This window comes from Malaclemys terrapin, chromosome 9, assembly GCF_027887155.1.
Source record: "Malaclemys terrapin pileata isolate rMalTer1 chromosome 9, rMalTer1.hap1, whole genome shotgun sequence".
In the NCBI taxonomy this organism is placed as follows: domain Eukaryota; kingdom Metazoa; phylum Chordata; order Testudines; family Emydidae; genus Malaclemys; species Malaclemys terrapin.
In genome coordinates, this window is record NC_071513.1 from 10333106 (window position 1) to 10358700 (window position 25595).

A 25595-nucleotide genomic window follows, 5' to 3' on the forward strand; every position below is an offset into this window, starting at 1 on the left:
TTTCTCTGCTCATGGTGGTCCCCATAGGCAGTTGCCCTCATCAGGCGGGTCTTCAGCAGCTCAGCCCTCCAGCTAAGCCATGCATAGTGTAAACATATGAAGGAACCCCTGCTGGGATAACAGTCCAACAAATGATGGTCTTCTCTGGGGTCTTCCGCCCAGTCTCTGGGCCTGTTTAAACTCTAGCCCCTTTTCTGGGCTCCAAAACAAAACTTGTCCCCTTCTCAGGGCTTTGGCCACTTCGCAAGTGGCCGGTGGGGTAGCCCGGGCCTGCCCACTACTCCGGTCCCAACCCAGGGACCCTACAAGTAGCAGCCACCTGCTGCTTTCTCTAATTGCTGCTACATTCCCTGGGCAGCTTCCCATCCTCTTCACCTGTTACCTTATGGTTACAGTCCTTGGGTTCCATGTTTGCATAAGGTCTCTAACAGGCCTCCTTGCCTGGAGAGTACCTCTATCCTATCCCTTCTGGTCCTAGCCAGGAACTGCCCTGCTCAAGCCCTGCAGCTCCTTTTAATTGGGTCTGCTGCACTCTGATTGGCTGCTTCCCTGCAGCCTTTCTAGGCAGGCCTGGAGGACCCACCTTCACTGCTCCTTTTCTGGGACGGGGTGTAGTAGGACCACAAGGCCTCCAGCAAGGCGCCTCCAAGGGCCTGGCACACCCCGTCACATCTACACTTCAGCGTCCCCATAAGTAAAATGGCAAGACTACTTACAAAACCCATTTTTGACTTAGGTTTTACATGATACGCTCTGCGCAGACTTGCACATACACAAGCAAGTTATACACGCTGTTATCTTTCAAGCTACGCCATCTGGCAGAGGGAGTACGCTTTTCCTTTTCATTGGGAAAGCTATCAGACACTGCAGTGTTAGGGACCATGTAAGTACCTGAGTATAAACTTGTCCACCTCTGCACAGTCCTTTAAGAAGCACGCACATGGAAGCTATTTGTTGCTCCAACTAATCTGAAATCTGTCAGGCTAAAGCCCCCAGCGCACTGTAACAAGACAAAACCAACAGCTACTATTTTTGTACGAACAGGATTTTAATTCAGCGAGTTGCTTTGTGTACAACACAAAGTTTATACAAAAACGAAAGTGTCATATTACTTCAGCAGCAAGAGTGCACGTACAGGGAGCATCCCCAGACCTAACGCCTCAAGAACCTAAGAAACTTTTTGACAAGGTTCCCATGCAGACTACTGTTATATATGTTATGATCCTCATTGGGATCACTTCCTACCATGTACAGCTCTCCTGCATGGACATCCTGCAAATTAGCACTAAAGTTACTGGGATTAAACCCAACCCACACAGTATAGCGATAGTCAACAGTACGCATGGAATACCCCATTATTTTTATGTCTTTCAGCTCTGGTTTATCAGAGTCCCACTGAGGAGTGTCTGCAGGTCGTGGATACTGGCTGAAAGCTATAGGCTCCTCATGGTCACCTTCAATGTCATAGTCATGGTCATAGTCAGTGTCATAATCCTCCTCCTCTTCATTGGAGTTAAAATGCTGGACAATACTAGGCCCCTGGGTGCAGAGCGCAACATGAAATGAAGGCTCCGGGCACACCGGAGGAACCCACAGGCCTGCAAGTTCAGCGAGCGTTGAGAAGAGAGATACAAGCTCAACCATTTTTTTGACTTTTCCTAGAGAAAGCATCAAAATACAAGTTAGACAATAGCATAGCTCATGAGATACAGGCTGATCTTTTTAGACACTTAACCAGAGGAGCTCTTTATCCGTTGCACTTTGCATTTAGTTCATAGGGCAACAACGCTGGGGCTATTTAAGAAAGTGCGGCTTGCAGTTCAGAGGATACCTGTCCACGTAGGTGTTTATACCAAACTTAACACCAAGAGGAGAATACTAGTTTTTCGCTATTCTATTCCTCAAATATTCTAACCAGTGCCTTGGGAAGTACTATCTCCTCCTTTGAGGAGGGGCTCTTCAAAAAAGATAAAGAAATTATCATGTTAATTGCTTGATTGTGGCAAGTTCTACCAAAACATTGCTTTTTGGTGCCCTCACCACAACTGCAAACCAACTGCTGCTGCAGTGACAGCTGAAGCCACTGTCAAAGGTATTCTTTAGGCCTCTAGCCAACATAAAAATAAAGCTTCCGTTTTGTTATTGCAGCCCTGTAGCTGTTTCCACTAACGAAGATCTACCTGAAGCAAACGCCTGTATTCACAGATGATTTTAAGTCTTGCTCTGCATAAGCACCACTGCCACAAAGACCAAGACTGATGGCACTAGCCAGAGCCAAACACTAGACGGAAGAGACTTGTGCAAGCTCTATTTAAATCTGCAGGGCAAACACATTTTGACCAGCAACTCCCACTGCTCTCTCGGTCTGCACTTGGAACAGAAGTGCCAAATTGGTTTCTGCTGTAGACATATCTTGCCTCCTGTATGTAGGCGACAAAGCATGGACATGCTGAATTTAGGGCACACTGAGGACTGACGATTGCACAGACTTTCCTACTCTCTGAGCTGAGACTAGATGTCAACCTTTGCGTGTTCAATACTGTACAGTACTGCAGGTTGGAAACCTGGGCAAACCCTTTAACCGCAGGGCACCAGCACTCAGGCTTAGCCCCCTGGCAGCAACAGGAAGCTGCAAACCCACTGACCTGTCTGCCGACGGCAAGCATAATCGTTCGGTTAAGATATGGGATTGCAATTGCACATGCTTATGCAAGTGCTGAAAACGTACCTGCAGCTACAGAGTCCGATACATGGGTGAAGGGGTCAAGGTAGGGGAAGACTCTCTCTCCTGGACGAGCAAAGGAAGACGTCTTCCCTGGTACATAGAACATCAGTGGCACTCGGGTAGCGACATCAAAATTGCTGTATTTCGCCCATTCTCCGTGTTCACCCAGAGACCATCCTGGAGAATACAAAACATCATTTAAAGAAAATACTAGATTATTAGCTTAGTGATCATTTCCGTTATGAACCACCAAGCAGACAAATTAGGGCCAGCATTCAGGTCTTAAAAATGCATCATGAAGGAGGAATTGGGGTATGCCATTTTGCACATATGCATCTCCAGATCAGTTCCTTGAAGCATTCACATAAGATTTACATAGCTGCCAGCTCTACGTTACTCTGTCACTGAGCATCCCTTGGCGCCAGGTTGTCAAATCATCCTTAAGGAACCAAGGTGTGATCAAAACTCTTTGGAATCTTGCCCAACAATGCCCCAATCCTCTAGGAGGGAGTGGGTGGCTTATGTGCCCCTCTTTCCTGGTACATTCACCCACCAGCCTCAGCAAGGGGTGGGGAGAAAGGGAGGTGGAGGGGAGGGGAGGGGAGGGTGACCAGACAGCAAATGTGAAAAATCGGGACACGAAGTAGGGGAGAATAGGAACCTATATAAGAAAAAGACCCAAAAATCGGGACTGTCCCTATAAAATCGGGACATCTACGGGAAGGAAGCACGCTCTAAAAAAGAACCAAGACCAATGTTCAATGTTTTGAGAAATACTATTTTGTGATTGCTCAGCAAACTGAGGTCCTGGAACCATAGCTCAGTTTAGTGAGACAGGGCAAGGGAGAAAGAAGAATTGAGTCTACACAAGAATGACTCCAAGTCACCTCTGCAGATAAGGAAGCATATCTAATCCAGTGATTTTAATACAAAACACTGTTAATGCTTCTATTCTCTAACTCACTAACTAGTTAAGCCAGCTAAAGTAGTCTCCTAAGGAAGGGCCTTAGAATAGGTCATCTGGCCTAGAGCAGTGTAGCCGCCAGTTTCAAACAAACAGTTAATTAGTTCTCAATCTCCCTAAATATTTGAGGCATTCCCCGCCCACCCTGAATGAAAATGGCATTCACAGCGCTATCCGCTAGAGAGTGCCAGATCCCTGCAACATGGATTGTAGCTGTATTGCTGAGTTGTTGGTTTAGACATTTTGCAACTGCAAGCACAAGGGAAAGAAATTGCTTTTGATCAGATAATGAGAAAGTCCGCTGCCCTCTTCAGCAGATGGGGCTTCTACAAATGGTGATGGAGGAAGCTATCCCAGACAATGCTCTTCTAGCAGGAGTCACTCTCTGCGGCAGAAAGCGCTGAGAATGCTGCAAGTTCAGGCTACTGAACTGTGAGAGGGCTCACCTCTCAACAGCAAACCCTCCACATGATTAAGGAGAGAACTGCCTGCAGGGACAAAGACGTTGCGCAACCATGGAAGCATGTGTTAGAAGTGTATTAACTAGAGGCCAGCAAGCCAGGTACACAGGGCATAACTGCATAGGGCAAACACGAAAGCGATTGATATGGCAGGATTAACTTACACAGTTCAGAAGAGAGTTGTTTGCATATAGCCATGGAAGTATTTGAATGCTTACCATGGTCAGCAGTAAACAGCACAACTGTGTTATTCGAGAGCCCAACATCATCCAAGGCATTCAGTAGCCGGCCAACCTGCGTATCCAGGTAAGAAACTGCTGCAAAATAGCTCTGACGAATCTGCCGCTGCAAGTTATTCCAAAAAAGGGAGAGTCACTTCAATTGTACAGACACTTGCTAGCTCTGCTCTAATAAAAGGTCTTGAAAATAAAGCTTTACAGTGAAAATGCTGCAACTGTCTGCAAATAATTCATGCCCCAAGTTAAATTTAACAGAGGGAACAACTAGGAAATTCCAAATATTTCCTACAAGTTCTTTCAAGCAAGAAGCTCTGAGCCAGTCAATGCTGTTCCTTAGGAGTCCCAGCCAGCACTCTGTGGCTCCGGCAATGCCCCACGGGAGTCAGCATCTTCCCAGAAGGAAGGCTAACCGAGGTCCTTGAAGAGGAAGGGCTAGTAACGGCAGATGGATTGCTCCAGGGTGGTGACAACATTCCTGTTAGGTTCTGAACTCACCTCCCCTGCAGCACTCGCAGCCCAGAAACAAGAGTGGGAGCAGGAGTATTACACGCTACCATGCAGACTCACCCTCAGCCTACTCTCTGCTAGTCTGACCCACCTCACAACTCAGCTACAACAAAGGCTGATCTAGTAGCTGTGAGACAGGGCGTGCAAGCTCCCTAGGGTGTCAATTGCTGGTCGCACCTTGAAACATTTCACTGTTAATAACAGCAGCCTTGTGCTACCTTGCACTTAACTGTGATCTAGGGAAGTCTGATTTCAAAGCAACACTTGGGCTGCTTACCTGGAAGTCTTCTGGAATTGGTCCATAAGGGAAGCTGACGTTTAACGCCTGGACGTCCTCCCTTTGTCGGATATCCGTCCAGGGGTTGTATGCGACAGCAGGCAGTTCTTCAGGTACCCGAGGGTCTGGGGCTAGTGTGATGTTTTCCAGCGGGTACAGCTTGAGAAATTCCTTCACAATACAACACAAACATGTATTAAGATTTCGGTACAGCAAGACTAAGGTTTGCAGTTATAAAGTTGGATTCCTTCTCCATTTTCTGTGAAGGGCACTTTGAAACTTCAAACAGCAACACAGGTGTTTACGGTACAGACTGTACTGCTGTCGTGTAATGTTCTCAGGATTACTGCAATGTTATATGTCAGTCCTACTTTTCCTATGATTTCCATAGCCAAGAGTCCACCTTTATTTTGCTATATGGCATCCCATCAGCATAGCACTCATTTAGAGCACTGAGAATCAACTGAAACACAGAGCAAAGAAAAACCAAGGATTTGTACCTCTTCTAGCTTCTTTGGGGTTTATTTTTAAAAGCCTGAAAGGTTTATTCCTCCAAGAAGTGGTTGTTTGTTGGCTTAACTTGCTTACTTTAGACATTCAGGTCTTGTCTCTCCTGCTTTTCTTGGAAGGCTACAGATACCCATAGAACTATTTTGATCATGACAGATTTACCACGCACATGAAACTCAATTAGTTAAAGGGGGAGGTAGTGATTTTTACTCCCACTGTTTAAAACACTGGCTTTGCTAATACTCCCTAACTCACAATGCCCGAGAAAAAGTTAGTAAAAAGGAACACCTTCGTTAAAGATTCAACCCTTTGCCTATCAATTAAGGGTGGAGGAAGCTCAGAATCCATGAGACCTCCAGCAAAACAAGATCTGATATTTCAAAGGCTAAAACAAAAAGAGCAGAAAGTTCCCCTCCAAAGCCTTCTTTATACATCATAAAGAGGCAACCACTTCCCCTTCAGTGTCCCCACCACCACCACCTTCAGTTCACCTTTAAGAAAATAAGAGAGTTCCCCAATGTAAAGGGTACTCAGTGGTAGCTGGTTAAGGTATGTTGGCAAGCACCAACCTAATTCGTGCTTTTAGCACAGAGCATCTATTCAGGAGCCTTGCAGAAGATAACGTTGTATCAAGCTGTTGTGGATGGCACCTAACTTTGGCTCATGGCACAGACTACTCATCTCAGATATGGTAGAGTCCTACAGCATGTGTCAAAAAGTGAAGTCCTCTCAAAAACACAGGGCCCAATCCTGCTCCCGCGGAACTCAGTGGAACTTTTGCCATTGACATAAATGGGGAAGAAGATCAGGATGCAAATCATTTAGGGCCTCATTCTGCCACCCTCAGACAGAGTATACCTCACTGCACAAGTAGTCACAATAATGTTCAGCGGGTACGACTCACTGAGTAAGGGTGGGCTTTTAGTCTGGCACTTAATGCTCTGTGAACACACTGCTTAGATTAAAACATTTAAAAAGAATATGTACTTTGACTCTGAGTTACTTTTCTGTGACGGCTGCTACAAGCGTCTCTCAGCTTTTCAATGCAAGGATATTTTTCATCTTGCTTTAGAGTAACAGTATAAGACACTTGTGAAAGTAACTTTTAAAAGGTTAATGCTGGTCATTGAATAACTTTGGTCGAGGTTTCATTCACCATAAAACCCAGTGAGATGGTTTTACTCCAGCCTTCCTTACCTGAGGATACCTCAGGGGGATGTGTGGTTTGTGATAACCGACAGCCAGAAAGAATTTACGGTTCTTTGTTTTCATGATCTTCAATAAGCGTCTGGCCTCTTCGGTGCTCTGTATATCCGGCAAGGTACACAAGGGCACTTCTGCCACATCGACTGGGCAAACCAAGTTGGCATGAAGCTCTCCATCTTTTCCTTTACAAGTCTTGGGGAAAACAAAGAAGAAATATCGACTTTAATTCTATCAAACTAAGAACACACACATCCCATAGGCTTCAAGAGCAATTCATGTCTGACTCTACTCAGAGGGATCACTCTGCCACCACACAGGACGGTGAATTAAAGTCTGATCAGGAAATCAGTGGCTAGTCTTAGTGCTAGAGAAGGGTTGCCAGGTTCTAGGTAAGCTGTTCAAAACCACAGAGGAAACAACAGCGCCATTTTCCTGAGCTCAGCTATACATCAAACAAACAGGCAACTTTTATTTGCATCCAATAAAAAGCAGAATCCTAGCTCTACAGCTGGCTTGAGGGTGGGACAGTCACATGCAGGATACCAAGTTCTAGAACCCAGGAAACCAAGGCTCTGTGGCTCATTGGTGAGTGGTTAGAAATTGGTTACGTGATCAATCTTCCCTTTTGCTCCCTCTGACTCCGAGGACTCATGGAAAACTACCTTGGAAGCAATTACCTGACCCACTAGTTTCTCGGTATGTGCCAACAGTGGCTGATATTTAGTCACCAGAGAAAGACTGACTGTTGTAAGGGGTTGAGAAGAGAGGGTGGCCTTTGGAGCATATGCTAAATGTATGCCGAGAGATGTGATGCAAACACTAGTTGCCACTGAAGTCAGTATTTTTCAACAGTTAACCTCACAACCAAGTTATACCAAGGCTGAATTTTGTCTCACGTAGGGACTTCCTACTACTGCAGTACATCAAATACCATGATTGCACGGTAACTGTTGACTAAGTGCTTGACTAAGGCATGGTCTTAAAAACGAACTGACCTACGTTAATGTGAAAAATGTCGTGCCCTGAGCGCCGCAGATAGCACTATCTAACCCTCAGTGGAGACGTAGCTAGGTCAATGGAACAAATTTAGCCACCCCTCTCGGAGAGGTGGGTTAACTACGTCAAAGGAAGCATTGACACAGGAAGCATCTACACTACAATGCTACAGAATCGCAGCTAAAGCATTGTAGTGTAGATATAGCGCAGTACTGACAAAAATGGTACATTGATTCCTTTGGACCACACTTATTGTAACTAACATTCTGGAAAGCTGAATAAGACAGGAAACTCTGGTTTTACATGGCTTGTCGAAACATGGCTGTCTTAATCCCCTCTTTGCAGAGTCAAGTTTTGTAATTTAGCACAAATTAATTTGGGATGCGCAAAGGTTCAGGATCATGCACAGAGGTTATCCTTACACCAGAGGCCACAGTTTGTGCCTAAGTTAACAAATGTCATCTGAAACCCACTGACAGTGTAAACAGAACCCACATTGTTGTGCAACTGGTGGCTTGCTGGTTTCCTGAGCAGGTTTTAAATGGTCTCCATCTACTAAACTAAAAGATGCATTAATCAGTTCTACTCTCAAGTGGCTTTGGGATTCTTATTGCACAGAGTTGGTTCAAATTCAGCCAAGCCAGCTGACAGCACTTTACCACCTAGAGAAGAGGCTGAGGTAATTTGCAAGAGATGATAGGTATAGTTTTGAGATAAAGGATTTAATGCTCTCAATACAAATTAAGGCCCCCAGTCTCGCAAGCACTTATACGTGTCAGTAATCCCACCAAATTCAAGAGAACTACTCAGAAGCATAAGCATTTGCAGGATTGGGCTCTTAATGAGCATAACCATACTTCAGTACAAAGAGACATGTCCTTTTGTCAGGGAGGTGAAGAGAAGTGTATTTGACTAGTGATTTTCCTCCACAGTTCTAACCCACTAGGTTACAGAATCATAGAAATGTATCTTCCCAATCAACACGTTTGACTCAGATTAGCAAGAGCTCGTACCTGACAGTAACAATATTTATATCCTGAAACACCCTGCACCCATCTTTATTTGGGTCCACAAGCAATCAAACTGCCTGCTTACCTTACTGTTTTCATATTTTTCAGCAGAGGGATGAAAAGGTGGCATGGACCAACTGTACGGATAGTCATCACTATGATTGGATGAAATCCCTGGAAAGGAGGAGTAAGCAAAGCAAATATTATAAATGGTCTCATAGCTCACTCAACTAAGAGTTCAGCTACAAGATACACATGGTTAATTTGTTTTGTTAACATAGAAACTGTTCCAGTAGGCCCACTAATGTTATGAGCGAATTCAAGGGACTAAAAAAGCATTCAAGAAACAAAGGACGAAACATTTGCTCCAGCTACCAGTCCCTAAAACACAGCTGGGTATGAGGAAAGGGAAACCTCAAGCATCTTGAGCAAGTTTAGCTCTGGGTACAAAATAATCAGGACTAATGACAGTATTTATATGTATATATAAAGGGTTAGTAAAACTAAGAATCATTAAAATTCTACACGTCCAACAAACAGTTTAGTGGTAACAAGTTTCAACAGAGGAATATCACAGAAAAATCTTGTAAAAATCCTGTTTGCCAGAAGTTGGGAATGGGCGAAAGGAAATGAATCACTTGATTACCTGTTCTGTTCATTTCCTCTGGGGCACCTGGCATCAGCCACTGTCGGAAGACAGGATACTGGGCTAGATGGACCTTTGGTCTGACCCAGTATGGCCGTTCTTATTTATACATAGTATTTTCAACTCTTTAGTGTTGTTTAAATAGTGAGCTCATTTTCTATGCAGCTTAACTGGGGGTATTAATCACACATACAATGCTTCTTCATCCAACAAGGTGATATCAGACTGAAGTGTGGTTAAGCAGTGTACTGTATAACATGAAGCACATGGAAATCTAAGTCCAAAGACTGAGAGAATGACCATGCATTTAGTTATATCTAGGAGCATCTTTAGCAGTGTCTAAATGCTAGACAAGTTAGAGCATACTCGACATTAAGTAGTATGTGAAAATTTATAACAGATCAATTCCCATGGTTGAATAATGCTGTGCACTTAGGGCCCCACTTTTAAATGTAACTCTTTAAAATGTAATGGTTCAATACAAAAGCAAGGACAACCTAGAAGGACTTTATTCTACATCAGACATACGACAATTATTTTAGGTCATTTAATATAAAACAAAAAAACCTGTCCCTAATTACAAAATTCATTTGTGGTAACATGTTAAATGAAGATTCTAAGTGTTGTTACAAGCCATACCAGGGTGAAACACTTTTCCTACGGACATGGTCGTGTAGCCATTCTCCTTGAAGTACTGGGGTATTGTGGAATAGTTTCCTGCATGTACTCTCCAGTAGGAGTGGAAATCATAAAGCCGTGTGGTGTCAGGCCTGCGTCCAGTTAGAAATGACACTCTGCTTGGAGCACACACAGCTTGCTAAAGCAAGAGACAGGAGAATTAATGCTTAATGGAAAGTAGAGTATATTCAGTTTGTATCTGAAGTGCAATCAAGTGATTTTGATGTCATTAGGCAAAATGTTTAGGGGCTGGTGGAATCCAACTAACAATGTTTAGCATAGCTCCCAGCTGAGATGTCTGGGATCATTACTTTGGGTATCAGTCAGACACTTCTTGCCCACCGCCCACATCACAAACTGATGTCAAGCTACATGTGTATTTTCTTGCACTTGGGATCTCAATCTAACAGACTCCTGAGAAGAGGCTAGAGCTTTGATTAGGCAGCTAGTAACACAAACTGTGTGACATCAAACAAAGACCATGCTTTTGAAAACTGGTAACAGAGTTGGAATGAAAATGGCAGATGGACTGTGCTGACATTAAGTGAAGAGTACAGGCGATCTGGGCAGTCTTAGCAATAATGCAAAGAACATACAAGTGGGAGATCCAGGTTAGAGTCCAAAGGCCTGAATGTTCTGTTTCATACTGGCAAGAGTAACTCCCCTGAGATCCCAAACTCCCTACTCAGATTCAGGGCCCTGGTTTCTGGCTTCCTGGTGAAGGCAGGGCGGAGAATGCAGACATGCTGTGCTAGTCAGCCATCCCAGCAAAAGGGAAGTAATAAGATTTGGAGTCCTGAGCTTAAGAATGATGATTAGAAGTTGCCCCTACAAAGAATCATCTGGACAATATGAGGGATTTGGAATAAATGTATCATGCTCACAAAAGGGGGAAGAGGGTAAATATAGAATAAGCTTTTACAAGACTACATTTAGGGTGGAAAGCACAGAATTGGTATTGTGCAAAATGGCTTTTTTTTTTTTTTTTTTTAAATAGTGTCTCATTGTTAATAGTGAAACCCAGGAGCTGATGTTACACAATATTTAGAGTACCACAACATTACTGCTAATAGCAGGGAGAAAGGTCTTCATTGCATTCCTTTCCTCATTCCAGCAAAGGTAAACACACAATACAGTTTAGCCCAGCTGTCCCTTTACTACCCGAAATATTTTAAAATACAGCAACTGGCAATTTCAATGGTTTCACTAGCACTTTCTGTGCCCAAACCATTAAGTATTTTACAGAAATACAATTGCTATTTTTAAATTAAGTTGTGTTACTTACTTGAGCATAGGCATTCTGGAACACAACGCTGCGAGATGCAAGCTGGTCAATGTTTGGAGATTTTACCAGGCTGTCTCCGTAACAGCCCAAAGCGGGACGCAGATCATCCGCTACTATGAAGAGAACATTCATGCCATCTACAAAGAGAGAGTTACAAGACCTTAACTTTGGCACCAATGAGTACAAGCTAATCTGAGAACTGCATACCTACTGGAACTTCCCCATACGGCATTTTAACTCCTTAACCTGATTAAAAACATCAAGATAACAACATTTAAAAGGATTATCATCAAAAACTTGAGAATGAATCCAAAGGTCCCATTCTCAGCTGGCCCCAAGGAACTACCACAATAAACATAATTAATAATATTTAAGGCAACTGAGAGCACCTTTATAAAAGGCTTATTGAAATAACCTACAAAATAAAAGGGGAACGATTACAATTTAAGCAAGTGCAAAGATTTTCCAGTAGACATTTTGCATGCTTCTAGGTTTCACACCCTATAGTCGCTTTTATACAAGCAAAATTAAGATGTCACCATGTTATCCAACCCTGCTCAGAGTAGTATCGCTGCTTAAAGAAAGATGAGCCAATGATGACAGTGTCAAGCCTGACTGGTAAGTCTACACTGCAGCTGGGAGTCTGCCTCCCAGCCTGGATTTCTGCTAATGGGGCTGGTGCTAGTAGAGGTGTGGACGTGTTGGCACTGGGATAGCCCCCCGAGCTTGGACCCAGTCTACCCCCAGGTTCGAGCTCAGGGAGTTAGCCTGAGCCTCCCCCGGTGGCACAATATCCAGGCAGCTACTAGTAGGAAGCCCTGCCCACCCCAGCTGGGAAGCTCAGTGCAGACAGACCCTCTCAGGCAGGCCCGCAAGCAGTCACCTGGTCCAGAGGTTAGGGCACCAGCCTGGGACTCACTGCCAGACTCCCCAGGCAAGTCACGGAGGCCGCCCGCGCCTGCCCAGGAAGCGGGTGTATTTAACTCTGCGATGTTGGCTCCTGGTGAAGACGAAGCAGTTCTACCCTGCACAGTGGGCAAGATAAACCCTGCGGGGAGTCCGGTGTTTCCCAGCGAGGGTTAACACTACAGCGGCCTCGTCCACACTGGCATTAACACGGGCTGGGCAAGAGGGTCCAGGGGAGGGCGGGTCACAGCCCCTGTTCACCGCTCCCGCAGCCAAGGCCAGTCCCCCCGGGCCTCAGTGTCCCACCTGCTGTGGGGTAAATAAACACCGGGCATGGGGCCCAGATGCACGGGGCGAGGCCCCACTCATGGCCGAGGAGTCCCCCAGGATCCCCCAGCACAGACCCCCATCACGCACCCACCCCACCGCAGCTCCCAGGCCGCCTCCCCCAGTCCCAGCGGCACCTCTGGGCGGAGGGACCGGTTCCCTCGGCCCGGCTCCAGCGGTCCCCGAGGCCAGCAGGATCCCGGCGCAGCAAACCCCGAGCAGCCAGGGCCAAGAGGCCGGGCAGCGGCAGGAGGAAGCCGCCCGCATTTCCCGGTCCGCCCAGCCACGCAGCAGCCGCGAAAGGACGCGCAGCGCCGCGCCGTGCGGAGAGCTCCGCGCCCGCTGAGCCCTACTGCGTGCGGCCTGCGCTCCGCCCGGGATAGGGGCGCGCGGGGCTCCCCTCTGCCCTTCCCCGGGGCGGGGAACCCGCTGGGCGTGGCCGGGGTCCGCCCTCCCCCAGGGGGGAGGCACTAGAGGGCTCCCCGGGCGGGGGGTGGGAGAGCAGGGGCTGGCCAGGTGCAGCTCAGAGATGTCCCTCCTCACCCCCAGATCGGAAACCCCAACGCCAGCCCTTGTCACTGGGGATGGGCTAGATCCAACCCCCTCCAGCGCTGGGGAAGTTAGGGGTCTGGGCTATGCCTGCAGCTAGCCCCAGTGGTAGGGTGACCAGACAGCAAGTGTGAAAAATCGGGATGGGGGTGGGGGGTAATAGGAGCCTATATAAGAAAAAGCCCCAAATATCTGGACTGTCCCTATAAAATCGGGACATCTGGTCACCCTACCCAGTGGCTCAGTACCACGCAGGATCAAGCCCCTTGTGAGCCTTTCTGGAGAGGGCAGGGACCTTTGCTTTCTCCATGTCTGCAAAGGGCTAAGCGCACGCCTCTGGCCAGTCTGCTACTAACCTTGATCTTGGATCCTTGTCTTCAGGCTGGCCTTGGACAGAAGCTGCCAGTTGCAACTACAGGCGGTTGGGGGTCCTGAGCTAGCCTTGGCAATGTCTTTCCTGACCCTCTGGCAATGGAACAGGAGAGGGAAGTATACAAGGCCCAGGGCCGCATTTCCAATTAGTCAGAGTACGCATGTGCCTTGGGGCAGTGGTGTTCTAGGGGCGCCTAAAAGTGAGTAAAAGTTTCATTTTTTATGGAAAACATGAAGGTCAGCTGTAGGCGGGGTGGAGGGGCATTGAAGATGCTGTGCCTAGGGGTGTGTAAGGTGTAAATCCAGCCCTGACAAAGCCCTATTCTCTCGTCCTCTCCCTCCATGAAAGGCACTCAAGACCATGAGCTTCTACTGCCTGAGCTAAAAGTCATATGGCTGTTAGTCTGTTCTACAGCCTTAGCTCATTAATCTCTCTCTAAAGTGGTCTCAGTGCCACTAAATGGGACAGAGCACCACACCCAGGAGGTGTGTGGGTTACGTTATGTTTTACAAACCAAAGGTGGGTTTACAGCTAGCTCTCATTTTATCTGAACACTCAAAGCTTCAGTGATATTTGAATGGATGGTTCTGGCTTAAGCCAATCTTTTGACAGAGAAACAGAAGGGCTTCATGTCTACCACCAGACTTCAGGCTGAGAGTAGGAAGTCTGCCCAGAAGAGAGGTTGCAGTCCTGCAACCGGAGCATCACTCTCCCAGGAGGAGGAGAAGGACAGTGATGGTACACCACTACCTTAGGGATGGTTTTCTCCTCAGCCCCAAGGGTGACCCAGGTCTATAATGTGTTGCCATTACACATGTCCTTGGAGGGGGACTTCTTATGCTAGGAGCATAATCCTATTAATGGCAAGGGTGCCAGAGGCACTGCTTTGCGTTCTCTTTCCTCTACCTATCACAAGATGGCACTCTTGCATTAAGAAGGGCTCCACTCAATATATTAATGTATGACTTGCTGCTCGCAGGTGTGCATAGTGGGCTTCTAAAACGTAAGGAGCCTGATGAAGGAGCCCAAGGAAGACCTAGTTTTACCTCTCGGTCTCATCTCTTGCTTTCTGGGTTGTAGATGCTGGAGGTGTAGCATACGCGCCCCAACAGTTATTCCTCCAGCCACCCAAGGAACAGCGTTAACTGCCTCAATTGGCTCTGTCCAATGTTGTTTGGCTGGAAGGATAATGGGCTGTAGTACTGGGATTCAAGGATAGAATGTGTAAAGCAGGAGACAAAAACGGGGGATCCTGAGGCCTCTAACAGAAAGCTAATAAGATTCAAGAAGCAAGAGACTCTGTCCAGGGGAAGCAGGGTCAGCGGAAAGAGGCATCTGTATGGAAATATGGGGCTAGGTAGTCTGGGAGGATTGAAGTTTAGGAGGAATAAAGGTTTGTCTAGGTAGCATCACTGAGGAGGCAGCAGTGAGAAATGGTGAGTATATTAGTAGATCTGGACTCCATTTATCCTGAATCCACCCATGATCCTCAGAGGTCTTATAGCAACACTTCTCTGGGAGAGGGAATATTTAATGTTATTATAACAATTATTTCCTCCTCGTGCAAATGACAACCTTGGGGAAGGAAGAAATCAAGTGCATTAGAATTAATATTTAGAGAAGCTGCCTTGGAGGCATATTTCATTTTAATCCTAGCTTTAGAAAAAAAAAATCACAGTGTTACAGCCAGTTAACATTTATATTATATATTTTAAATAGAAAATCACATTTCTGGGTCATTTTGAGATACATCAAGCTGACACTCGCTGGAAGTTATTGGCCAGGATTCATGTTTATATGTAGCAGGCAATATGTAAGTTTCTATCATCAGTAGGATCTCTTAAATGCATAATTGCCATCTGTGACTGCTCTGATACGCAGGGACTAATCTGTGTTTGGGTTAGCTTAACCATTTAACCATACCTACACTTTTTTCCCCATATGGGTTTTCTTTGTCTTGTTTTTAGGCAGCTGAGCCAAGCTATAAAATTTGTGATTTTGATCAAAGAATTTAGACCCAATATTTAAAATGTTGATAGAGATTAAATGATTATTTCACTAATAGGGTTATATTTGGAGCTGTGCTCTAGCAAAGCCACCATACAAACATGCTGAAATCTAGAAGACTGCTGCAAATGGCCGATAAAGGTCATGGAAATTCTGATCAGTTTCTAAGAATGTCTCAGAAAGTTTGTACAAATTTTTGTGTTAGAACAGTAAAACTATGTAGTCACCACATGAGATTTTAGAGATTATAGAAAGAACTAGCCCAATAAGAGACTGAAATATGGCATGATGTCTAATTTGAATTGTGCAGGGGATATATATAGGTATATGTGTTCTTGTACAGCATACAAGAGCATGTTATTTATTATTCATATCACTAGCCTTGATTGTCTTTACAACTAGACTGTACAAATGTAAACTACTGAACAATCTGGCTGTTGCAGAAGGATGGACTGGATAATCTAACAAGTGAAAAATCTCCAACTTCTATGATTTTATTGTGGCAGCGTTAAAATATCACCTTAATTTTATGAGACACAAGTACAAAAGTGTTAACGCTGTTATTTTGAATTCAGCCTCCAATCCAAGCCACAAAAGCCCTGCATTTATCATAGGATTTTTGTATTAAGGACATATGGCATTTGGATAGCAAAATCAATAGCTTGCTGTGAAAAACTCAGTGGCTTCAGCTATAGACTGATAAGAGGCAGGCACATCGTCCCAACTCTGCCTCTTGTGGAATTGTGTGATATGAAATATTTCCATTACTTTACGGAAACATAGATCTGTATGTCAAATAATAGTCTTCAAAGCCACTCAGGGATCAATAACAACATTCCTTGGGGGAGGGGGAGGGGTTGTTTCTTTCATGAAGTGCATGCATATCTATGCTCAAAGTAAGACAACTTCAGAGCCAGTATAAGGACACTGAGTAACAAATTTATTTAAATTTGTTAGTCTCTAAGGTGCCACAAGGACTCCTCGTTTGTTTTGCTGATACAGACTAACACGGCTACCCCTCTGAAACCTAGAAGGACACTGTTTCACGATTCTTGAACCATAACTGGTTCCTTAGGAAGTTGCTAGAACTGTCAAAAGTTTTCTGTCTAGAAGTTTTAGGATGGAAAAATGGCTATTTTATTGAAATGAAAATTCCTATGGGAAATGTCTGTTTTCAACAATCTGGGGGGCTTTTAAAAAAAAAAAAAAAAGGCAACACAAAACCAAGTTCCAGAAACTGAAACATTCAGTTAAGAAGAAAAACAATTCACCTGACTGAAATATTTCAGTTTTTGACTGCGGACAACTAAAAAAAAAAGTCAGAAAAATTGTGATGAAAACAAATTTTTTTGCCAAGATGGGAAGCCATTTCTTAAGCAGCTCTACTAACTGCCCTGTGTAGCAGCAAAATACATCAATAAATCTGGAAACTATCCCATAACTGTGAACAACATGAACACACACATTTTCAAACAAGCCTTCCCAGTTACTAGAAACCCTTGCTAAAGGAATCCACTGTTATTCTGTCATTCACTGGGATGTGTGATTTTAAAAAAATATCCAACATCTGTACCAATGCATATATTTTTTTTCTAAGTTGTCTACATATGGCTAAATTTGGCATTTATAGTGATCTTACTCTTCCTTTTTTGTGTGTTTTTTTTTTTTGGGGGGGGGGAGGGAGGAGATTACCTTGGAATTGTCTGAATCAAAAATCAAGTGTTCTGGGGAAACTTTTATACAGTGTACCCCAGATACTACTAGTTTGTGGACATAATTTGATGCATTTGATGAGTTCCAATATGTTTTTACACAAGTGCAGCCTATAGGTGGTAACAACAGAGCTAGTTTAGATCGCTTTCTAGCATTTTAGGGAAATGGAAAATGTGCGTGAACAGTACATTCTTAGATGACATTTCTCTCATTTTCATCTAGAGAGTACTCTTGGAAATAAAGAATTATTCTGCTATTCCACATGTTTAATTACGATAAAGCTTGACTCTTACAAATGCAAATGTGTTAAGTGGTACTTGATATAGATTTCCCAGTTTGCCTAATATGATTATATCAAAAATATTTAGCAACTAGCTGCAGCTAAATTCAGCTAAAAAAACAAGTTATATGGATATTGAATCATTTTCTTAACAGCAACAGCATGCAAAAGTTCTGATGCTAGAATAAAACTGGGATGATGGTGGCCTATTGATTGCAGACACTGAAATCAGCCATTAGAGAGGTACCCACAGGTCATTCCATTCCCTAATAGTAAAAGTAGACAACAAAACATGAGAGAATGCCACCCATAATTGCTCTTTCATTTCATTCTATGTATAAGTCTGTATAGAGCTCTGTAAAAAACAAAAAAAGTCCTGGGCAATGCATTTTAATTGAATTATATGCATCTAGACGCGATAAATCGACCCCCAAGCGCTGTCCCGTCGACTCCTGTACTCCAGCTCAGCGAGAGGCACAGACAGTCGACGGGGGAGCGTCAGCAGTCGACCTACCGCAGTGAAGACACCGCGGTGAGTAGATCTAAGTACGTCGACTTCAGCTACGTTATTCACATAGCTGAAGGTGCGTAACTTAGATCGATTTCCACCCCCCACCCCCAGTGTAGACCAGGCCTTTAATCAGAAGTTTCCACTGTCTAATAACTAGGTGCAGCCTGGGTAACAATAGTACAAGCTTCCCCACAGTGCTCTGCCAACATGCCTCAATCCTGCCCTGGAATGAAGATTTGGCTCTGTCTGTACATATTCTGTCCTTGAATGTGGCCTCCATTGACTCCAATAGAAGTTGTGTTTGGCTGGAAGCAATCATTCCACACACAACATTAGATTCATTAGCAAGTCCAAAGAATTTGCTTTTGCAGCACACCCAAGAGGGCATGTTTGCACAAGCAATTGGCTGGCACTATGCATCAGTTCATTTAGTAGCTCTCAAAGAAGCATGTTGTATCAATCCCCTGGGAACAGCTATCATATCTGGAGGGTATTGATCATCACGGATTTCCTACCAAATGAAGAATCAAAGCAAAAATACTTGTCTAAACCCCTACTGCCAGAAGGTGCTGGCAGCTGATTAGCAGAAATCATTTATCCCTCAGCTGATTAAATGAAGAGCAGCATGACCTGGCTTTTCCCCTTTGATTTATGTATGGAAAATTTACACACCATGTAAGAAAGCTTGTTGCAGTGTGATAAATGGGTGAGAGGCCCTCGTAAGTCACCTCTGCATTTATAATTATGCATCCTTCTCTGCAAGTTTGGGGTCAAGTATTGAAGACATTGACTTTGTTTCTCTATTTCAAAAAGAATAGCACCCACATTTACATGGGTTGCACATAACACAGCACCCCCCTTTCTCCCTCCCCCCCTCCAAAAAAAAGCTCTGTTCAAACAAAAAGGAAAGTAAATGTGGAGCCAACAAAAGGGGAGACTTCCTTGTGCAGCAGATTGTCAACCTGTGGAATTCACTGCTGAGCCACTGCTGAGACTAGATTTCCAGTACCACTAGATCATTTTATGACCATTAACAACACTGTTGGGGGGGAAACAGACAAGCCAAGATAATGATATGAGAAATCCAACTTCATGCTTCAGGTCATAAACCAATCACCTGCTGGTGTCAAGGGGAATTCCTATCTTACAACATTACATAATTGGCTCAGAGCCCTGTACATTAGGGACCTGATCCTACAGCATCAAGGTCAATAGGAGCTTTGCCAACAACTTCAAGAGTTGCAGGTGAGGCCCTCTGAGCACGTGGAGAGTGGGGCTGGAGTCACCCTATTCTAATACAGATATTGACCAATGCCAGATGCCAGACTTGAGAGATAGATGGTGTGATCTGTTCTAATATATCGTACATTAGGTATAAGGAGTGTGATCCATCATAGATATATGGCAGTTTTAGGGATGAGTTAACATAAATTTTCAGTCAAAACTAAGTTACATAGAACTCAGAATTATTATAAGCGTAGCTTTAAAAATAGCTGTAAAAAGGTGTTACTGTCCAATCCCCACCTTTATTTTAAAGCCCGCATCCATACTCAGACAGGACTTCCATCTGTAATGTTGTATAAACATCTACATCAGATTTTTATTTTTGAAAGAGTCACGAGCTTTGCTTTTGGAACTGTATAACAAGAAGGCAGAGACTTTTCAAAACCTTCGGACTCTGCATCAGCCAAAGGCACTGCAGCAGATATATCTGCACAGATTGACTACTAGTCATTAACATTTTTATAATTAAATGATAAGAAACGTCTACAAAAATTCCCCGGAAACTAAGCACTAGGAAATAAATGTAGGCACTAGATAATATATTCCTAATTCAAAGACACATATAAGGCTTCATCTCATGTATAGTCCCTACTCCATGACTAAAGTGAATTTTATACAGGTTCTTCATTTATAAACCTCCTCACATTGTTCTAGGTTCCCACAAATGACCTTGTGGAATGATCTTTTCCAACCACGTTTATTACCTGGGTTGTTTTTAAAGTATTATTAAGAGCTATATTGTGACTTCAGGCAGACCTTGAATAAGGGGGTGTGGGAATGTAAGGGTACGTCTTCACTTACCGGAGGGTCTGGCGGCAGGCAATCGATGTTCTGGGATTGATCCCAGAAGTGCTCGCCGTCGACGCCGGTACTCCAGCTTGGCAAGAGGAGTACGCGGCATCGATGGGGAAGCCTGCCTGCCGCGTCTGGACCCGCGGTAAGTTCGGACTAAGGTACTTCGAATTCAGCTACGTTATTAACGTAGCTGAATTTGCGTACCTTAGTCCGAAGTGGGGGGTTAGTGGGGACCAGGCCCAAGATGCACCACCACAGAAAGGTTTATGACTCAGAGCCACACCCCAATCACAATTGCCTGCTTCCTCCTTGCCTGTACCAGTGGCAAACTAGACACTTCCTGCAGCAGCTCAGCTGTGCTACCTGGGCAGGGGGTGAGGGGTTGTGGAGCTAAGGTTGCTCCTGTTCCTGTCCTTCCATTCCATGCACCTGTTCAGTGGAGGGAGTAAGCCTGTCGTCCGTCTGGGGAGCCCACACAGACGTCTCACTTCTCATTCCCTCCTGGGGGGGGGCGGTGATGTAGGTACACTCTAGCCCTTGGGAAACAGTTTTACAGAATTATGAACCAAAGCACCGAGACTGTCAATTTAAGGGCTGTAGTCCACGAAAGTTTATGCTCTAATAAATTTGTTAGTCTCTAAGGTGCCACAAGTACTCCTGTTCTTCTTTTTGCGGATACAGACTAACACGGCTGCTACTCTGAAACCTGTCAATTTAATGTAACCCTTAAGGTACATTAAACAGATCCCCTCTGAGCATAGACACACTGTGTAAACAAGATGTCTCATGGTTCTGCTGATCCCTTTAATCCAGGTCTCTAGTAAGGACTGCTCTAGTAGTCACTCATTCACTAACTCCCACTGCCACTTTAGGGGGTGTTTTGGACAGGATGCTCGGGTACTATCACTGCAAAAACCTGACCTCCATTTTTTGGTAGTAGTGAAATCCACCCAGCCCCTCTTTCACTCTCATTAAAACTACCTCAGAGGAACAATAAATAAGCTCATTAGCATTCAAGAACTGCTAACAGAGAGGTCACCTTCTTCTCTGTCAAACAAGTCTCCATTTCAAACATTAAAACCTCTCAGTTAGCAATTTATGACAAGGGCACTGAAGTACACCAGACTCGTTTTTTTTTTTTTTTTCAGGCTAAGGTGTTTTGTGCAGTGGAAGCACTAGAAGACCATCCTCAGGGAAAAATCTAGTCGTCCCTCCCATGGCTATGTAGTGAAAATGCAAAATAATTGCTGCTAGGGGGCAGGCTTAGGAGAGGAGAGGAAGGTGCAAGTTTTGACTGAGCGGGATAGAATGAGAACTGCACAAGGACATAATACTGCATATTAGTATGGTTCTGCTATGCTTTTACTTAATGAAACTTCTAATCATGTCCGATAAGAGGGAGTAGCAATAAGTCTTATTGTAACAGGAATGAAAATGGTGAACTGTCTTTTTATCCCATCAGGTCAAACCCTTGTGGTTTTTTGAATTTACACTGTCTCCTTCTGTTCACGATACATCTTAGGGAAGGGGCCTCTTAAGTGGAAGATCTGTGAACAGATGAGAAATTCTCTGAGTGTCTGACATTTCCTTACACAGCTGTAGCAGTTTAGAGTATTGTGAAATCAGCAATTGGTTACACACCAATAATATTTTAACCAAAAATGACTCACTGAATTAAATACTTCATAATATAGCCAAAAGCTATAGCCAGAACAATACAGGAGACATTCAGATACGGTCACCATCTCAGTACTATGACTGTAGAATAGAGAGAACATTGTTCTAGCTTCTTACTATAAATGGAGATAAAACTCAGCAAAGGAATTCTTTGCTGGCTAATCTTCATTCTCGGTCTCTTACTATAATAACTATCAGCCCCATTAAAAATGCCCAGTGCCTTGTGCAGAGCGCATGCAACTCCCATAGAGTTGATCCTGTGAGGTACCACACACTTTCTGAAAGACCTTGAGCTCATCAACCACCACTCAAATCAACAGGAGAGTTTGTGCTCAGCATTTCAGAAGAAGCTAGACAACACCCTGCAGGTTTGGACTGGGTGAGAAAATCAAAGCAACATTTTTCCCCCCAGCCACCCTCCTTCCAGGATTTGGGACTAGGGTTTTATGGTCCAATAGATTTGTGCAAAAATAACTGTGCCCATTGACGAATTTATTCTGTTGCTCAGTTTATTCATCATTTGGAACTTTTGACTAAATGTACAAATATGCTCAATGGGAAATGAGGAGATTCTTAAATCGTATAATAAATACAGTATAAATATTCTGGCAATGTTTTATTTATTTATTTTTAAAAGCCTTAACAACCCCATGCTTCAGAGCAGGGACTAGAAATTCAGCAACAGGGTGACTTTGAGTCAAGAATGCGCCATTAGTCAGCACTGGGGGAAAATCACCCAAATTAGGCCAAATTTTAAACCTTTGAAAAGTCATAGTTCGCACATGCTCAGTAGAGACTTGCTAGAGCTTAATTCCCCAAAGATTCTATGGACACGCTCCAGACCAGGGCTGAATAAGCAGGACTTTCCTGCAATTCCAGCTCTGGACTAGTGTGAGTCATGCCAGTTCCAGATCCAGGCACTAGGACTGAAAGCAGGGAGCCTGCCTCTCCTGTGTTCTTAATGACGCCCCCTGCTAGGCCCAGGGAGTTGGAGGAGAAAAGCTGCCTGAATTGAACGCAGAGGGGACAAGAGCCAGACCTAGGTGAGGGGGAGGAGAGTAGATTGGGACAAGGAAACTGGGGTAGGGGGAGAGGGAAACTCGGAGCCAGTGGGGACGGGGAATATGGATGTGAGCCGGGGGTGACTGAAGGGCAGCAGAGGGACAGGACAGAAAGAGAGACAGACCAGACAAGGGAGTCACAAAGAAGGGCACTAGGATTAGCTGGGAAGAAGTTTGGAGACAAGGAGCTGGAAGGGAGTGAGATGAGGTTTACAGAGGCTAAGGGAGTGATGGAGCAGCTCTGGGGCAAGAGGGCTCTGCCCCCGAGCAGCTGCAGAGCATGCTCCAAATGGAGGAACTGCTTAAAAGGGGACTGACCATCGAGCAGGGGGAAATGCTCTTCACAAAAAAGAAGACTGGGGAAGAATGAAACCTGTCTCTCTATAAGGAAAAATACAGCTAGTTCCAAATTTTACATGCTTAGGAGTTATGTTCGACAACAAAGTAACTTGAAAGGGTCATATAGATAATATCGAGACTAAATGTAAAGATAGGATGAATCTGTTTAAAAGCATTGTTGGGAACAATTGAGATGCAGATAAGAACAAGTTCCTGATGCTCTATAGGGCACTAGTAAGACCAGTAATATATTATGGAAGCTAAGCCCTCTATTCAGCTTCTAAACCATGACTTAAAAAATTTGAGCGAGTCCAAGCCCAAGCTCTGCAAATCGCACGTGGTGCGAGTGGTACAACTCTGTTTCAGAGTAGCAGCCATGTTAGTCTGTATCCGCAAAAAGAACAGGAGTACTTGTGGCACCTTAGAGACTAACCAATTTATTAGAGCATAAGCTTTCGTGGACTACAGCCCACTTCTTCGGATGCATATAGAGTGAAACATATATTGAGGAGATATATATACACACATACAGAGAGCATGAACAGGTGGGAGTTGTCTTACCAACTCTGAGAGGCCAATTAAGTAAGAGTAAGTAAGTAAGTAACTTTTGAAGTGATAATCAAGCTAGCCATGTACAGACAGTTTGATAAGAAATGTGAGAATACTTACAAGGGGAGATAGATTCAATGTTTGTAATGGCTCAGCCATTCCCAGTCCTTATTCAATCCTGAGTTGATTGTATCTAGTTTGCACATCAATTCCAGCTCAGCAGTCTCTCATTGGAGTCTGTTTTTGAAGTTTTTCTGTTGTAAAATAGCCACCCGCAGGTCTGTCATAGAATGACCAGACAGGTTAAAGTGTTCTCCCACTGGTTTTTGAGTATTATGATTCCTGATGTCAGATTTGTGTCCATTAATTCTTTTGCGGAGAGACTGACTGGCCAATGTACATGGCAGAGGGGCATTGCTGGCACATGATGGCATATATCACATTGGTAGATGTGCAGGTGAACAAGCCCCTGATGGTATGGCTGATGTGATTAGGTCCTATGATGATGTCACTTGAATAGATATGTGGACAGAGTTGGTATCGGGCTTTGTTACAAGGATAGGTTCCTGGGTCAGTGTTTTTGTTCAGTGATGTGTGGTTGCTGGTGAGTATTTGCTTTAGGTTGGGGGGTTGTCTGTAAGCGAGGACAGGTCTGTCTCCCAAGATCTGTGAGAGTAAAGGATCATCTTTGAGGATAGGTTGTAGATCTCTGATGATGCGCTGGAGAGGTTGTGTGCTGCAGGTAGCAACTGGAGAAATGCCTATGAATTTAAGGATGAAATTGTTAATGGAACTTTTCAGCTAAGTTTAATGGAAATAGTGGAGATAGAAGTACTAAACAAATAGACAAGGACTGTTGGGAATTAAGTAGACAAGAATTAACTGGATGCCACAAACTCCCGTAAGATAACAGGGTCAAAAAGCAGGTAAAAGACTTGGGTGAAAAGGAAGCCTGGAAGAAATTAAAAATCTTTAGTCATTGGAAATCAAACTATAGCTGGATGGTTGTCTCTCCAGTTGTGGATTTGGAGTTGTACGATAAAATAAAGGCAAGAGCAGGACCGTCAAATATGACGACTAAAATTTATGAGTTTATACGTGACAAATGAGGTCAACATTGCCAAATCTATATTGACAGCTCTAGAGATGACAACACAAGTAGAGCGGGAATGGCCTTTGGTATCCCTGAATTTGGAATTAAGAGATCTATGAAACTATCCAATTTTGTGGCAATTATGAGAGTGGAGTTGGTGGGCATACTGTTGGCACTGACCTGGATACGGGATGTACGTCCAACTTTGACTGCTGTCCTATCTGACTCTTTATCAAGCATAATGGTGATTAGAAAGGGAGCCTCAGAAAGCAGGAATGACTTAATCAATGGAATATTGTTCTTAACTCTGGAAATAGTACAATTAGGTATAGTAATAATGTGGTTTCCAGCACACGTCAAGATACCAGGCAATGAAATGGCAGATAAAGCAGTGAAAAATGCCTTAAAAAATGAGGAGGTTGATACACCTCTACCGTGATAGAACGCTGTCCTCGGGAGCCAAAAAATTTTACCGTGTTATAGGTGAAACTGTGTTATATCAAACTTGCGCAGCCCCGCTCTCCCGGAGCACTGCTTTACCGCGTTATATCCCAATTTGTGTTATATCGGGTCGTGTTATATTGGGGTGGAGGTGTATAAAGAACCCTCTGAGTAAAAAGGACTTCA

General features: G+C 44.2%; 1 protein-coding gene across 1 annotated transcript; it reads right to left on the reverse strand.

The window, feature by feature from the left end:
* Nucleotides 1–1027: 1027 nt before the first annotated feature.
* IDS (iduronate 2-sulfatase) lies at nt 1028–25208 on the reverse strand. Its single transcript, XM_054039681.1, has 10 exons — nt 25149–25208; nt 12875–13166; nt 11505–11641; nt 10181–10358; nt 8981–9069; nt 6881–7081; nt 5174–5344; nt 4369–4495; nt 2729–2902; nt 1028–1658 (listed from the first exon to the last, which is right to left on the reverse strand). The coding sequence occupies exons 1-10, from the start codon at nt 25206–25208 to the stop codon at nt 1153–1155; spliced, it is 1935 nt and encodes a 644-aa protein (XP_053895656.1). The 3' UTR covers nt 1028–1152.
* Nucleotides 25209–25595: the final 387 nt, after the last annotated feature.

Coding starts and splice junctions, on each gene's coding strand:
- IDS (XM_054039681.1), bottom strand. CDS start 25,208: ATGCTTGATAAAGAGTCAGATAGGACAGCAGTCAAAGTTGGACGTACA. Junction 11,642..12,874: donor ACCGGTCCCTCCGCCCAGAG/GTGCCGCTGGGA, acceptor CTCTCTTTGTAG/ATGGCATGAATGTTCTCTTC. Junction 1,659..2,728: donor ATCGGACTCTGTAGCTGCAG/GTACGTTTTCAG, acceptor TGCTTTCTCTAG/GAAAAGTCAAAAAAATGGTT.